This window comes from Ptychodera flava, chromosome 19 (genome assembly GCF_041260155.1).
Source record: "Ptychodera flava strain L36383 chromosome 19, AS_Pfla_20210202, whole genome shotgun sequence".
NCBI classification, from domain to species: Eukaryota; Metazoa; Hemichordata; class Enteropneusta; family Ptychoderidae; genus Ptychodera; species Ptychodera flava.
The window spans coordinates 296,347-309,401 of record NC_091946.1 but is presented as its reverse complement, the minus strand read 5'-3'; the positions used below and the strand labels follow the sequence as shown (position 1 = coordinate 309,401).

The following is a 13,055-nucleotide window of genomic DNA, read 5'->3' as shown; positions in this document are numbered from 1 at the left end:
GAGGATCTGAAAAGTCAACTCTACCGGCAGCAATCTATATTGAGCCACTTGATGCGATGTTTGTTCGGTTGATGCTTTCCCGTTTCGCTGAAGCTACCACCTCGATTGCAGTTTACGTAGATGCAGACGCAGGAAACGTGATACCGCGCCGTTCAAGCTCTTTCTGTACTTAATTTACCGTATTTTGGTTTTATTCTCAACTCGCCATGAAGAACATTTTGCAACAATAAGAATACAAATTGAATCTTTTGTGTGATGTGTGGGATTTATTGAATAGGCGGTGTGCCTTTGATGACATTTAGTTTGGGTGTTCTGTCTGAAAAAAACCTCAGTGGCTGCGTTTATTTTGTTGCCTGGCACAACAGAGAGTCCACGCTGACTCCGTTTTCGCTGTAAGTGATAAACTCAAACACACGCACGCAGATTTTGAAATATTCTTACAATTTTCTTAATCTTCAATTGTCGAGTGACCAAAATACATATTACATGTCGGGTTTAAGATTCATTTTAATGGTGAAAAATCAAGTTAAAGATAAGTGTCTGCGAAGGTGGGTCTCCCCTTAACTGTGTTTATACTTTGTGAGTAAATAACTATAAAAATGAGTTTTCATCGGCCACCATTTCCCGAGCCTGTCATCTAAGTACATCAGTTAAGATAATGATATTTTAGTGATGGTTTGTCGCAAAAAAATTCGGCTGCTCTGTCGCCTTTTAACTTGCATAACAAAGTCATAGTCTCGCCTTTCTGTGTCCAGCTGGGTTACCTGTTTGGGCGTCGATCATCTCACAGTGATCAACATCATGTCGCCTACCAAGTAATTTCATGTCCTAGGCTTTGGTAGTCCGTATGGACTACCATTTCATGGGTTTTGGTTGCCCAAGAGAAAAGTTTGCGGTCTGTGGACGCGTGACTACCGCTAATTTCGAGCCCTGAAAAGGCATGGCCATAAGAAATAATCCATGTTGTAATACTGTATTAGAAGGTGGCGTAACAACACCTTTATTTACAGAAATGACAAAATAAAGTACAGGATGGCAAAGAGCTCATAATCAGTGGAATTGAAAATACATATCAAAGCCAACCGTTTGTGTAAAACTGTCTGGGACAATAATACCTTTACAGTGGTATTGAATATATTTCCAATTTAAACACCCTATCAAAACATCTCACTCTTGATAATTTAGACATTTGATTCTATCAAGAGCAGTGGTATCGTTATAATTATGTTTAGTACCTCCAAATTAGAGTGTACATGTAAATTACAGTTGGCTTGAATGTTAGTTTCAAACCGGTGAGTTATTGCTTCATATACATTTAATGTACCTTAAATAAACAGAACACTGTTTCACTTATTGCTCCATCATTATCTTATACATGTACATTTGTATATTCATCCCTCTCTGGTATCGATGTACCAGAACATGTACAACAATTCTTGGCGGGTGACTGGAGAAAGGAGACAATTATTGACAGTCACCTTGAAGTTAGGCATCAGGATTGTAAGTCTGTCGGCAAAACTGAGTGTGTCATATTATCACCATGAATTGAATCGGCCATTATATTCCAGTGACGACAGGTAAACCTCGTTCACAAATTCATAATTGTTGTGAGATGGAAAATGGCGTAAATTAATCGCTCGCCATGATAAATGCCTTGCCGCTGAATATCTTGGAAATTAGCGCGTCATCAGACAGCAAAGTTGTGAATTAATGGAATCGCTTTGATCAAACTAGCCTGGAGAAATAAGGAACTTTAGGTAATATCGAAAAAAACAAAACAAAATCGTGTCACTTCGGTCCTTGACTTCATTTCTAAAGTAGAAAGTGCAGTTTAAAAGGCGAACGATCGAAAAATAAAGTCGTTTTTTTATTTTAACTTTTCCATAACTTTTGGGTCACTTGTCGGTGATTGTCTTTGTTTGTATAGTTGTTGTAGCTTTGACAGATCTCTTTGTCGCTCTATTTCGTTTTGAAACTTTTTTTTTTGTCAAAACTGTGCATATTCACCAAGATAGTACAAAGTAGAAAGTGGTGTTTAAATGTCGAAAGATCGAAAAAAATCGTTTTTATCTTTCACTTTTCCGTGACTTTTAGGTCACTTGTCAGTCATTCTTTGACTTAATTTCTAAAGTTGAAAGTGAACTGAATGCGTCCATCGACACAATGACGACAGGAATTTAATACTTTTTTTTTTCGAAACTGTTCTTTCGAATCTTTTGATACTCAAAGAGATAGTACAAATAGGCGTTTAAAAGGTGAAACGTCGAAAAAAAATCGTTTTCATTCAACTTGTCGGTCCATCACTTTTATCTCTTAGTTGTCATAGCTTTAGATCTCTTTGTTGATAGATTACTATTATATGTTATTGTTCAGTTTATTGCATTCTTCGATAAAGTTGAGTGATCAAGTAGGCCTCAAACCAAATCCCTTGTTACATTAATTAAGATATGAAACCACAAAAGATAGTGGTTAGATTACCCTTCGAGGAAAAATCAAACGATCCCATACAAGATGGCGTCTACTACTTCCGGGTAGGGTTTCCTTGTTTGCCACACGGTTAACCGTGTTTGCCGTTACCGTTTGGTCAATTGTGTTCATTTTCACAAAAATCGTAGAAAATGACGTTATAAAGCCCAAACATCGAAAAAAAGGGGTTTTCATCCAACTTGTCGGTCACTTGACGGTCCTTGTCGGTTCTTGTCGGTGCTTGTCGGTGTTTAGGCGGACCCTTTTTTGCCGCGTTTATATTTTCAACTGAAAACAAAATGGCGTCGCTTGGGATCGACGAGTCGTATCTGCATTACATGGGAAAATCCTAAAATGTCTTCCTTAACTCCCTTTTGATATTGATTTAACATGATAATTCCTCAGTTCCAAACTTTGAGAGTTCGATTTGAAATTTTTGATCGTTTTCAACAAAATTCAATGCACGAAATCAAGGAACTCTTACGATGACCTTGTTTTTGCAAGGTGCTCCCGTCGACCGTGCGTCGACCCATTGAGAGTTAGCGTTATGGTAATAGTGCAACGTTTTTTCCGACCCTTTTTTTCTCCTTTATCGATCGTTCAGAGGTGTCAAGTGCGGCCCTACCGATCGTTCAGTCTTCTCAAAAGTAGGCAATCAGGTTCATGACGGAATCTGTTCTTTCTTAAAGACACTAGTTACTGCCGAACCCAATGTTTTGATTTTGTCCATCTTTCGAATTCTCAGACCGCCAAATTTAGAGAATCTAGAAACCCTACAAGTGTCGCGACATTTTGGTGACATGACCTCCCCAAGCCTGGGTGCCAAACTCTCTGCCATGGATTTTCCTGATTGAGGATCAAGTGAGATACAAATCATGTCGTGTATGGGTTTCGTATGTTACCCACGAGAGACCGTGGTCAATCCATTGATGGGTATTTATATACAAACTGATTGTATCGGTTGCTACACTGTGGACATTGGAAGACCACGCAAGGCTTGGGTTTCATAGCAGTACCCGTCGACGAAGGATTTTTATCTTCCAAAATGAAGTCCCAATCAACATGGGAGTCGTCAAAATTGACGAAATCGTCTCCGAACTTGTACATAGTTCACACTGCATGACTCCACGGCAGGCAGATGTAAACAAACTTTGGCCTTTAGACTCATGCGCAGACAATAATCAGAATGCATTCTGGGAGAATTAAGTTTCTGCTTACGATAATTTTATGCACGTAACTGTTAACACCTCCCGCCGCACGCGTGATAATCCGGGATTATCCCCATCAGTAAAATCAACAGAAAGCCCAATCGAAACCCGGACCATACCAAAAGAAACTGGTGGCGTTTCTTGACCGTTTTGTGGAGGGACTGTGGTATAAGGCAGTCCATAGACTCTCATGTTTAAGGCAGTCCATAGACTCCCATGTATAAGGCAGTCCATAGACTCCCATGTATAAGGAAGTCCATAGACTCCCATGTATAAGGCAGTCCATAGACTCCCATGTATAAGGCAGTCCATAGACTCCCATGTATAAGGCCAAGAAAAATAAAAATTTAGTTTCTCATCGTATTCATATTGCAAAAAGGATGCAGTGACACAGTTTTTAGTCCCCACAGATAAAGTCCAGGGGGCTCATAGATTGGGTCATGTCAGTCCGTTAGTCAATCCATGTGAGTCCATCCGTTCACGCAGATATCTCAGAGGCTTTGACAAAATGTCACGTGACCTTTGACCTCAAATATACATATTTGTCCATAACTCGGTAACCACAAGTGCTAAACCTTTCATATATGGTATGATGGGACACCCTATGATGCCACATATTGTACCTCATTAATTATGTGCATATCTAATTTTGAGCAAGCCAATAGAGCTAGAGGTCTGATTTTTGGTATATACGGATAACTTAGCATTACAAATTTTTTGACAAAATGTCATGTGACCTTGGTGACCTTTGACCTCAAATATACATATTTGTCCATAACTCAATAATCACTAATGCTACACCCTTCATATTTGGTATGATGGGACACCTCATGACGCCACATATTGTTCCTCATTAATTATGTGCATATCTAATTTTGAGCGAGCCAATAGAGCTAGAGGTCTGATTTTTGGTATATAGGGATAACTTAGCAATACAATTTTTTTTTACAAAATGTCATGTGACCTTGGTGACCTTTGACCTCAAATATACATATTTGTCCATAACTCAGTAACCACAAGTGCTACACCCTTCATATTTGGTATGATGGGACACCTTATGACGCCACATATTGTACCTCATTAATTATGCACATATCTAATTTTGAGCGAGCCAATAGAGCTAGAGGTCTGATTTTTGGTATATAGGGATAACTTAGCTATACAATTATTTTGACAAAATGTCACGTGACCACAATGACCTTTGACCTCAAATATACATATTTGTCCATAACTCAGTAACCACAAGTGCTACACCCTTCATATTTGGTATGATGGGACACCTTATGACGCCACATATTGTTCCTCATTAATTGTGTGTATATCTAATTTTGAGCGAGCCAATAGAGCCAGAGGTCAGATTTTTGGTATGTAGGGATAACTCAGCAATGCTATTTTTTTGACAAAATGTCATGTGACCTCGGTGACCTTTGACCTCAAATATACATATTTGTGCATAACTCAGTAACCACAAGTGCTACACTCTTCATATTTGGTATGATGGGACACCTTATGACGCCACAAATTGTTCCTCATTAATTATGCACATATCTAATTTTGAGCGAGCCAATAGAGCTAGAGGTCTGATTTTTGGTATATAGGGATAACTTAGCAATACAATTTTTTGACAAAATGTCATGTGACCTCGGTGACCTTTGACCTCAAATATACATATTTGTCCATAACTCAGTAAACACAAGTGCTACACCCTTCATATTTGGTATGATGGGACACCTTATGATGCCACATATTGTTCCTCATTAATTATGCACATATCTAATTTTGAGCGAGCCAATAGAGCTATAGGTCTGATTTTTGGTATGTACGGATAACTTAGCAATGCTATTTTTTGACAAAATGTCACGTGACCTCAATTACCTTGACCTCAAATATACATATTTGTGCTTAACTCAGTAACCACAAGTGCTACACTCTTCATATTGGTATGATGGGACACCTTATGACGCCACATATTGTTCCTCATTAATTATGCACATATCAAATTTTGGCGAGCCAATAGAGCTAGAGGTCTGATTTTTGGTATATAGGGATAACTTAGCAATACAATTTTTTGACAAAATGTCATGTGACCTCGGTGACCTTTGACCTCAAATATACATATTTGTCCATAACTCAGTAAACACAAGTGCTACACCCTTCATATTTGGTATGATGGGACACCTTATGATGCCACATATTGTTCCTCATTAATTATGCACATATCTAATTTTGAGCGAGCCAATAGAGCTATAGGTCTGATTTTTGGTATGTACGGATAACTTAGCAATGCTATTTTTTTGACAAAATGTCACGTGACCTCAATTACCTTTGACCTCAAATATACATATTTGTGCATAACTCAGTAACCACAAGTGCTACACTCTTCATATTTGGTATGATGGGACACCTTATGACGCCACATATTGTTCCTCATTAATTATGCACATATCAAATTTGGGCGAGCCAATAGAGCTAGAGGTCTGATTTTTGGTATATAGGGATAACTTAGCAATACAATTTTTTGACAAAATGTCACGTGACCTCGGTGACCTTTGACCTCAAATATACATATTTGTCCATAACTCAGTAACCACAAGTGCTACACCCTTCATATTTGGTATGATGGGACACCTTATGACGCCACATATTGTTCCTCATTAATTATGCACATATCTAATTTTGAGCGAGCCAATAGAGCTAGAGGTCTGATTTTTGGTATATAGGGATAACTTAGCAATACAATTTTTTTGACAAAATGTCATGTGACCTCGGTGACCTTTGACCTCAAATATACATATTTGTCCATAACTCAGTAACCACAAGTGCTACACCCTTCATATTTGGTATGATGGGACACCTCATGACGCCACATATTGTACCTCATTTATTATGCACATATCTAATTTTGAGCGAGCCAATAGAGCTAGAGGTCTGATTTTTGGTATATAGGCATAACTTAGCAATACAATTATTTTGACAAAATGTCACCTGACCTCGGTGACCTTTGACCTCAAATATACATATTTGTCCATAACTCAGTAAACACAAGTGCTACACCCTTCATATTTGGTATGATGGGACACCTTATGACGCCACATATTGTACCTCATTAATTATGTGCATATCTAATTTTGAGCGAGCCAATAGAGCTAGAGGTCTGATTTTTGGTATATAGGGATAACTTAGCAATACAATTATTTTGACAAAATGTCACGTGACCTCGGTGACCTTTGACCTCAAATATACATATTTGTCCAAAACTCAGTAACCACAAGTGCTACACCCTTCATATTTGGTATGATGGGACACCTTATGACGCCACATATTGTTCCTCATTAATTATGCACATATCTGATTTTGAGCGAGCCAATAGAGCTAGAGGTCTGATTTTTGGTATGTAGGGATAACTTAGCAATACAATTTTTTTGAAAAAATGTCACGTGACTTCAATGACCTTTGACCTCAAATATACATATTTGTCCATAACTCAGGAACCACAAGTGCTACACTCTTCATATTTGGTATGATGGGACACCTTATGACACCACATATTGTAAAAACACAAACCTGTGGAGAGCATTATTCATGATCAGGAAGTTGAAATTGTTCATATTTACACATATCTTGGCTCGATTTTTGACGATAAATTGAGGTGGGATAAGAATTCTGAAGCGATTTTAAAGAAGGGGAAACAACGAATGTATTTTTTACGGAAATTGGAATCCTTTTCAGTGAACAAGACAATTTTATCTCTCTTTTATAAGTCTTTTATCGAAAGTATCATAACTTTCTCATTTATCTGCTGGTTCCAGAATTTAAGTTTAAAACACAAGAATTCCATAGAAAATATTGTCACTTTAAGTTCAAAGATTATTGGCACACCAGAAAGGAGCATTTTGTCATTTTACAAGCAACAGTGTCTGAGGAAAGCACGTTCCATTTTAAATTCATCAGAGCATATTTTAAATTCAGAATTCCAACTGCTTCCTTCGGGAAGACGTTTTAAGTGTCCAGTTTGCAAGACAAACCGGCTCAAGAATTCCTTTATTCCTACCGCTGTGCGGTTTTTAAATGATGTATCTTAACGGTCGTTGTGTGTTGTCACTATTTTTTTAGTTTTAGTCTTGTTTTGTTGTTTTATTGTGATATTTTGTGTGTTGTCCGCCAATCTGAATTGCCCTTAAGGGATGAATAAAGTTGAATTGATTGATTGATTGATTTGATTGATTCATTATGTGCATATCTAATTTTGAGCAAGCCAATAGAGGTAAATGTATGATTTTTAGTATATAGGGACAGACTATAGGATAGAAATTTTTTGACAAAATGTCATGTGACCTCGATAACCTTTTACCTAAAATACACGATTATGTCAATAAATAAGTAACCACAAGTGCTATGTCCTTTATATTTAATAGGATGGGAGACCTTATGACAACACATGCTTTACCTCGTTAATTATGCCCATATATAATTGTGGGCAAGCCAATAGAGCCAGAGGCCTGAATTTTGGCATATATGGATTAATTAGCAATACAATGGGGGTTTTTTTTCAAAATGTCACGTGACCTTGATGACCTTTGACCTTGAATATGCATATATATGCATAACTCAGTAACCACAAGTTCTTTACGCTTCAATTTTGATAGGATAGTAGACCTTAAGATGTCACATCTTGTACCTCATTTATTATGCACATATGTATTTCTTGGCAGGCCAATACAGCTAGAGGTCTGATCTTTTTTCCCGATTTAGAACCATAACTTAGACATGCCTCTTGTTTCAAATTGGGAACTATGACATAGACATATGTGTCCATAGATCTGAACATATACACTCCAGTGATACTTCTTAATGACCTCATTTCCCTGCCCCATCAAGACTAATACTCCTATTACAAGTGGGGACTATGTCATTGTCAGTGACTTGTTACTTCTAGAATATACAGAATATTATCTCACATAGTGAGTGTCTGAATATTATTCTGAATTGTATTCCAAAGCACATTCTGAAAGGACTCTTCTGGAATATACAGAATATTATCTCACAATAGTGAGTGTCTGAATGTTATTCTGAATTGTATTCCTAAGCACATTCTGAAAGTAACTCTTCTGAAAATTTCACATTCTTTGCCACTGCACCATCTCCCTAATACATACTGATGACCCACGGTGTCCACTCAAGTCTCACTTTGATTTTCCTGTGGCATTGATACAGATGCTGCCTATGTGCAAAAAAAACGTAAATTTTCTATCAGTAAGATAGGAGGTCTTTTGGTCTCATCTCGTCTCGTCTCGGTCCGGGTTTTGCGACTCGCCGAAATCAAGCGATTTTGGTGATACTTATCAGGAACTTTGGAATTTTATGGAGGTCACTCCAACTTCCACGATTTTTGCCACGGTTCTTAGGATTATAAATTTCTGTCTCCTTATTTCTCGCATAGCTAGGGCCCTCTCCCGAGATGTTCGTGTTCGATTGTTCATTTGTTGTTTCTCCAACTAAGTTATACTCATCTCATATGTGTGAAACACAATTGCTCTGTGTTGAGATATAATTACAAGCTGGTGTTTTGATTTCATGAGAAGATCAAATGAGGGTATACTGACATCGCCTGAATTTTATTTCAAATTGCCAAAAAGTCAAGAACTCAAGAAATGCTCATCTGATCATTGTCTTATTGATTTTTAGCTCCGCTGTCTGTGACGCGGAGCTTATCAAATAGGTTGATTTTCCGTCGGCGCCCATCGTCCATCTGTCCGTCATCCGTCAACAATTGCCTTCTCCGAAGAAACCGCAAGTCCAATTGCTTTGAAATTTCATATGCAGTTCACTTGGGATGACCTCACATGTTCAAAAAAAATTGTGGTGAAATTTGCAGATTTGTATCTTTGGGGCATTTCTTGCTGTTTTTGGTAAAAAAAATCTTCTTCTCTAAAACCGCTTCTTCGATTGCTCTTAAATTTGATATGCAGTTTACTTAGGGTGACTTCAGTCAGATTTGTTCAAATCGTGGTTTAAATTTGCATATTTGTATTTTTAAGGCAATTTTTGGTCAAAAAATGTATTTCTCCAAAACTACCAGTCTGATAGCTTTGAAATTTGATATGCAGGTTCAAACAGATGAAGTTAATGTGATATATTGAAATTATGATGAAATCTGCAATTTTGTATTTTTAGTGCAATTTTTTGCCATTTTTGGTCAAAAAATTTGTTTCTCAAAAACTGCAAGTCTGATAGCTTTGATAATTGTTATACAGGTTCCAAGGGATTATTTTAATAAAGGATTTATTGAAATTATGGTGAAATCTTCAATTTTTATTTCTTCGGGCATTTTTTGCCATTTTTGGTCAGAAAATTTCATTCTCAAAAAACTACACGTTACCGGTAGATAGCTTTGGTTGACAGGTTCTTAGGGATGATCCAATGTGATATATTCAAATCTTCAATCGTGTATTTTTGCAGTTATTTTAGCCACTCTTTTTTTCTGGCCACTGAAAAGATTTCCACCTTCTTCATCAACATGTGTCAAAAATAGTTATTCTCTACATAAACACAGCGGAGCTATATCGACCGTTAGGTCGCTTGTTAAGTACCTAATGCCACACATGTTTAGGCTGTATTGATTTGATGCCAATATCGTCTGTTTTCTATGTTAATGATTTTTTTCTCTATTTTTTACCAGTTTTATCGAAAATTTATCTGATACCAATGGTTCTATTGCTTTAAAATTTTGTTTACAGGTTACTAAGGATGACCAAAATAGCCTGGGATCCATAGAAATCATAGTGAAATTTGTATAGTTGTATTATTGGCCAATTTTTGTCATTTTTGGTCAAATGCCCTTCTTTGAAACTGCTTATCCCATCACTTTCAAAGTAGGTGCAAAGTCATTATGAGGTGGAACATTTCATATTGCAGAAGTATAAGATTGATTTGCACGTGCACTAGAATTTTTTAGTAATTATTTTGTAGGAATGCAATTTCATGTGTGTACCGTACTTAGTATTACTGTAAAATGGGAGCACAGCGTCATTGATACTATTTTAGAGAATATGCCATTTTGGTGATTTTCTCAAAATACAGTATTGCCACCAAGGTTGTTTGATCAATTGAAGTCTTAGTGTAGCATACACTAAGAACTCCCTACCCTTGAACTAGGTATGAAGTATCAACATGCTACGGTATATGCAGCAGTATCTGATTAAGAGCAACAAAAAATGTATGAAAGAAGAATCAAAGAAGAAGAAGGAGAATTAGAATTCGAACAAAATAAATAGGGACCCATGCCCAGTATGCTTGGGCCTCTAATGAGTGATTGTAAAATTTTGAGATCAGTGATTTATGATTTTTTGGACAGTGGATACCAATCAAGTTGCCCCATGTCTTGCTAAAATGAATACACTGTCTATGTATTTGTAGCCTAATTACCCATCGTCATTGCTTAGAAAAGTATTATCATTATTAATACTACAATTTAGTCTCAAGGACTGTTCTTTAGTTGTACCTGTAAAATTTACAAACAGGGACTATTCACTTTTGCTTTAATAAAACAAAAATAGCAACATTGCATATTACAGAGAATGTTTCTATGGATTTCGGTTGAAAAATTTCTTGTAAGAAATCACTAACTTAGGGCTTCAAATTCAATGTGCAATGTTGCCAAGGACATTTTCACGTCTGTTTTTGCAAATAATTATTACCATACTACCAATATATGTAGTTTGCCGTCATACAATATTCAAAGTTTCCTGTTTTATATAACCCAGGTTCTGTTGAAAATACTGATCAATACGAGACTGAATTTGTTTGGTGTAGATATCATCAATAGATTGAGATAAAAAAATAGGAGTCCAATGTCATTGGCATTTGTTGATAGAACAGAATTATACTAATCTATGTGCTATATACTTGATTATACTTGTTACACATTTTACTTTCAGTGGGCATATGGTGTTACTCTTTGGGAATTAATGACACTGGGCCAGACTCCATATGCAGATGTTGACCCTTTTGAAATGGCATCGTACTTGAAGAATGGCTACAGAATGGCACAGCCTGCAAACTGTCCTGATGAATTGTGAGTAAGGTTTTATTAGGTTTTAATATCATCTGTAAGTTCTTTACCCAATTTGATTGAAAGCAGCTGTAGTTATCAGTTCAGTTTCCTACCTAACTCTTCTGTCTGATGTACAGATATATCTTACTATAACCTCTATTGAAGATCATGTACTTTAAGCAACCAATCAGCTGCAGAACATATTTATGCACGGCTACGCTTAGAAATTTGATGGAACCCTTCCACTGTCATCTCCATTCAGTTGGTATGCAAGGTCTAATAAGCACAGCTGGGCCTTTCAATGAAAGTGATGTTGGTCAATGTGTGTTGAGGGGGCGCTGCACCCAACACAGCGTATTTTTCTCAAAAATTACTTTTTTGCAAATATTTATTCAATTTTAATTTATTTGTTAACCAAGATTAAAACATTGGTTAAGTTCACCTTTTAGCCTGTCAAGCTGTCTTAAGTTGCATGATAAAGAAGTGTTAATTTATGCAAATATATGCAAATCACCCAATTTCCCAGCTTTTTTTTCCTCTCAGTTTCATAATTTCTAAAAAATTTAACTCTACTCTGGCTGGGTCAAATTTTCTTAAATTTTCACATTATGTTCTTTAATTGCAATATAACAAATTGACTATTTTGTTTGGCGATCAAGTTCATGCATTTTGAATAAGCGGCATTTTAATTTTGCTAATAATGATTTTAATAACTTTTTTTGAATGTCAGTCTTTCAACCCTTGCACTTTTAGAATTCTGATCAAATTTGAGCGACACCGTATAATTGCGGTATTTTTTGAACTTTGCAAACTGTTGTCATTTTATTTTCTACTCTCCTTTGAAAAGTTCTTGGATGGAAAGGAGGAGTTCAAATTCAATATAAGTTTGATCCTTTGCTTTCTCACAATCCCTAAATTTATGACGGTAAGCTTCAGGCACCAACTCATAGCCTTTGAGAATTAATTATTCACAGAATCATAATCTGAAGCCTGCTCTACTGACAACTTGAAATAAATTTCTCTGGCTTTACCCACCAAAGCACTTTGCAAAAGCATAGACCAGGATTTCCTAGGCCAATTCAGACTCTGAGCATTTTTCTTAAAATGGAGAAAATATTTGTCGACATTCTTTCCTTGGAAAGAGGGAACTAACCTGAAATGCTTAGTGATGTCAAAATTGTCTGAAGGGAAGAATTTTCCTGACTGCCAAAGCTCTAAACGTTTCATTTCTACCTGTAATCGATGCTCTTCTAATTTTGATTCTTTTTCTCTCTGTCTTTCTTCCATTTCTAATCTTTCCTGCCTATCTTTCTGTCTCTGTCTTTCTT

General features: G+C 36.6%; 1 protein-coding gene across 1 annotated transcript in view; it reads left to right on the top strand.

The window, feature by feature from the left end:
• The window catches only part of LOC139118317 (tyrosine-protein kinase RYK-like), a 202,722-nt gene that overhangs the window by 184,072 nt on the left and 5,595 nt on the right, over positions 1-13,055 (top strand). The window contains exon 13 of the mRNA XM_070681571.1: positions 11,612-11,748. Coding sequence (XP_070537672.1) covers positions 11,612-11,748 — 137 coding nt within the window. The remainder of the gene's footprint in view (positions 1-11,611; positions 11,749-13,055) is intronic.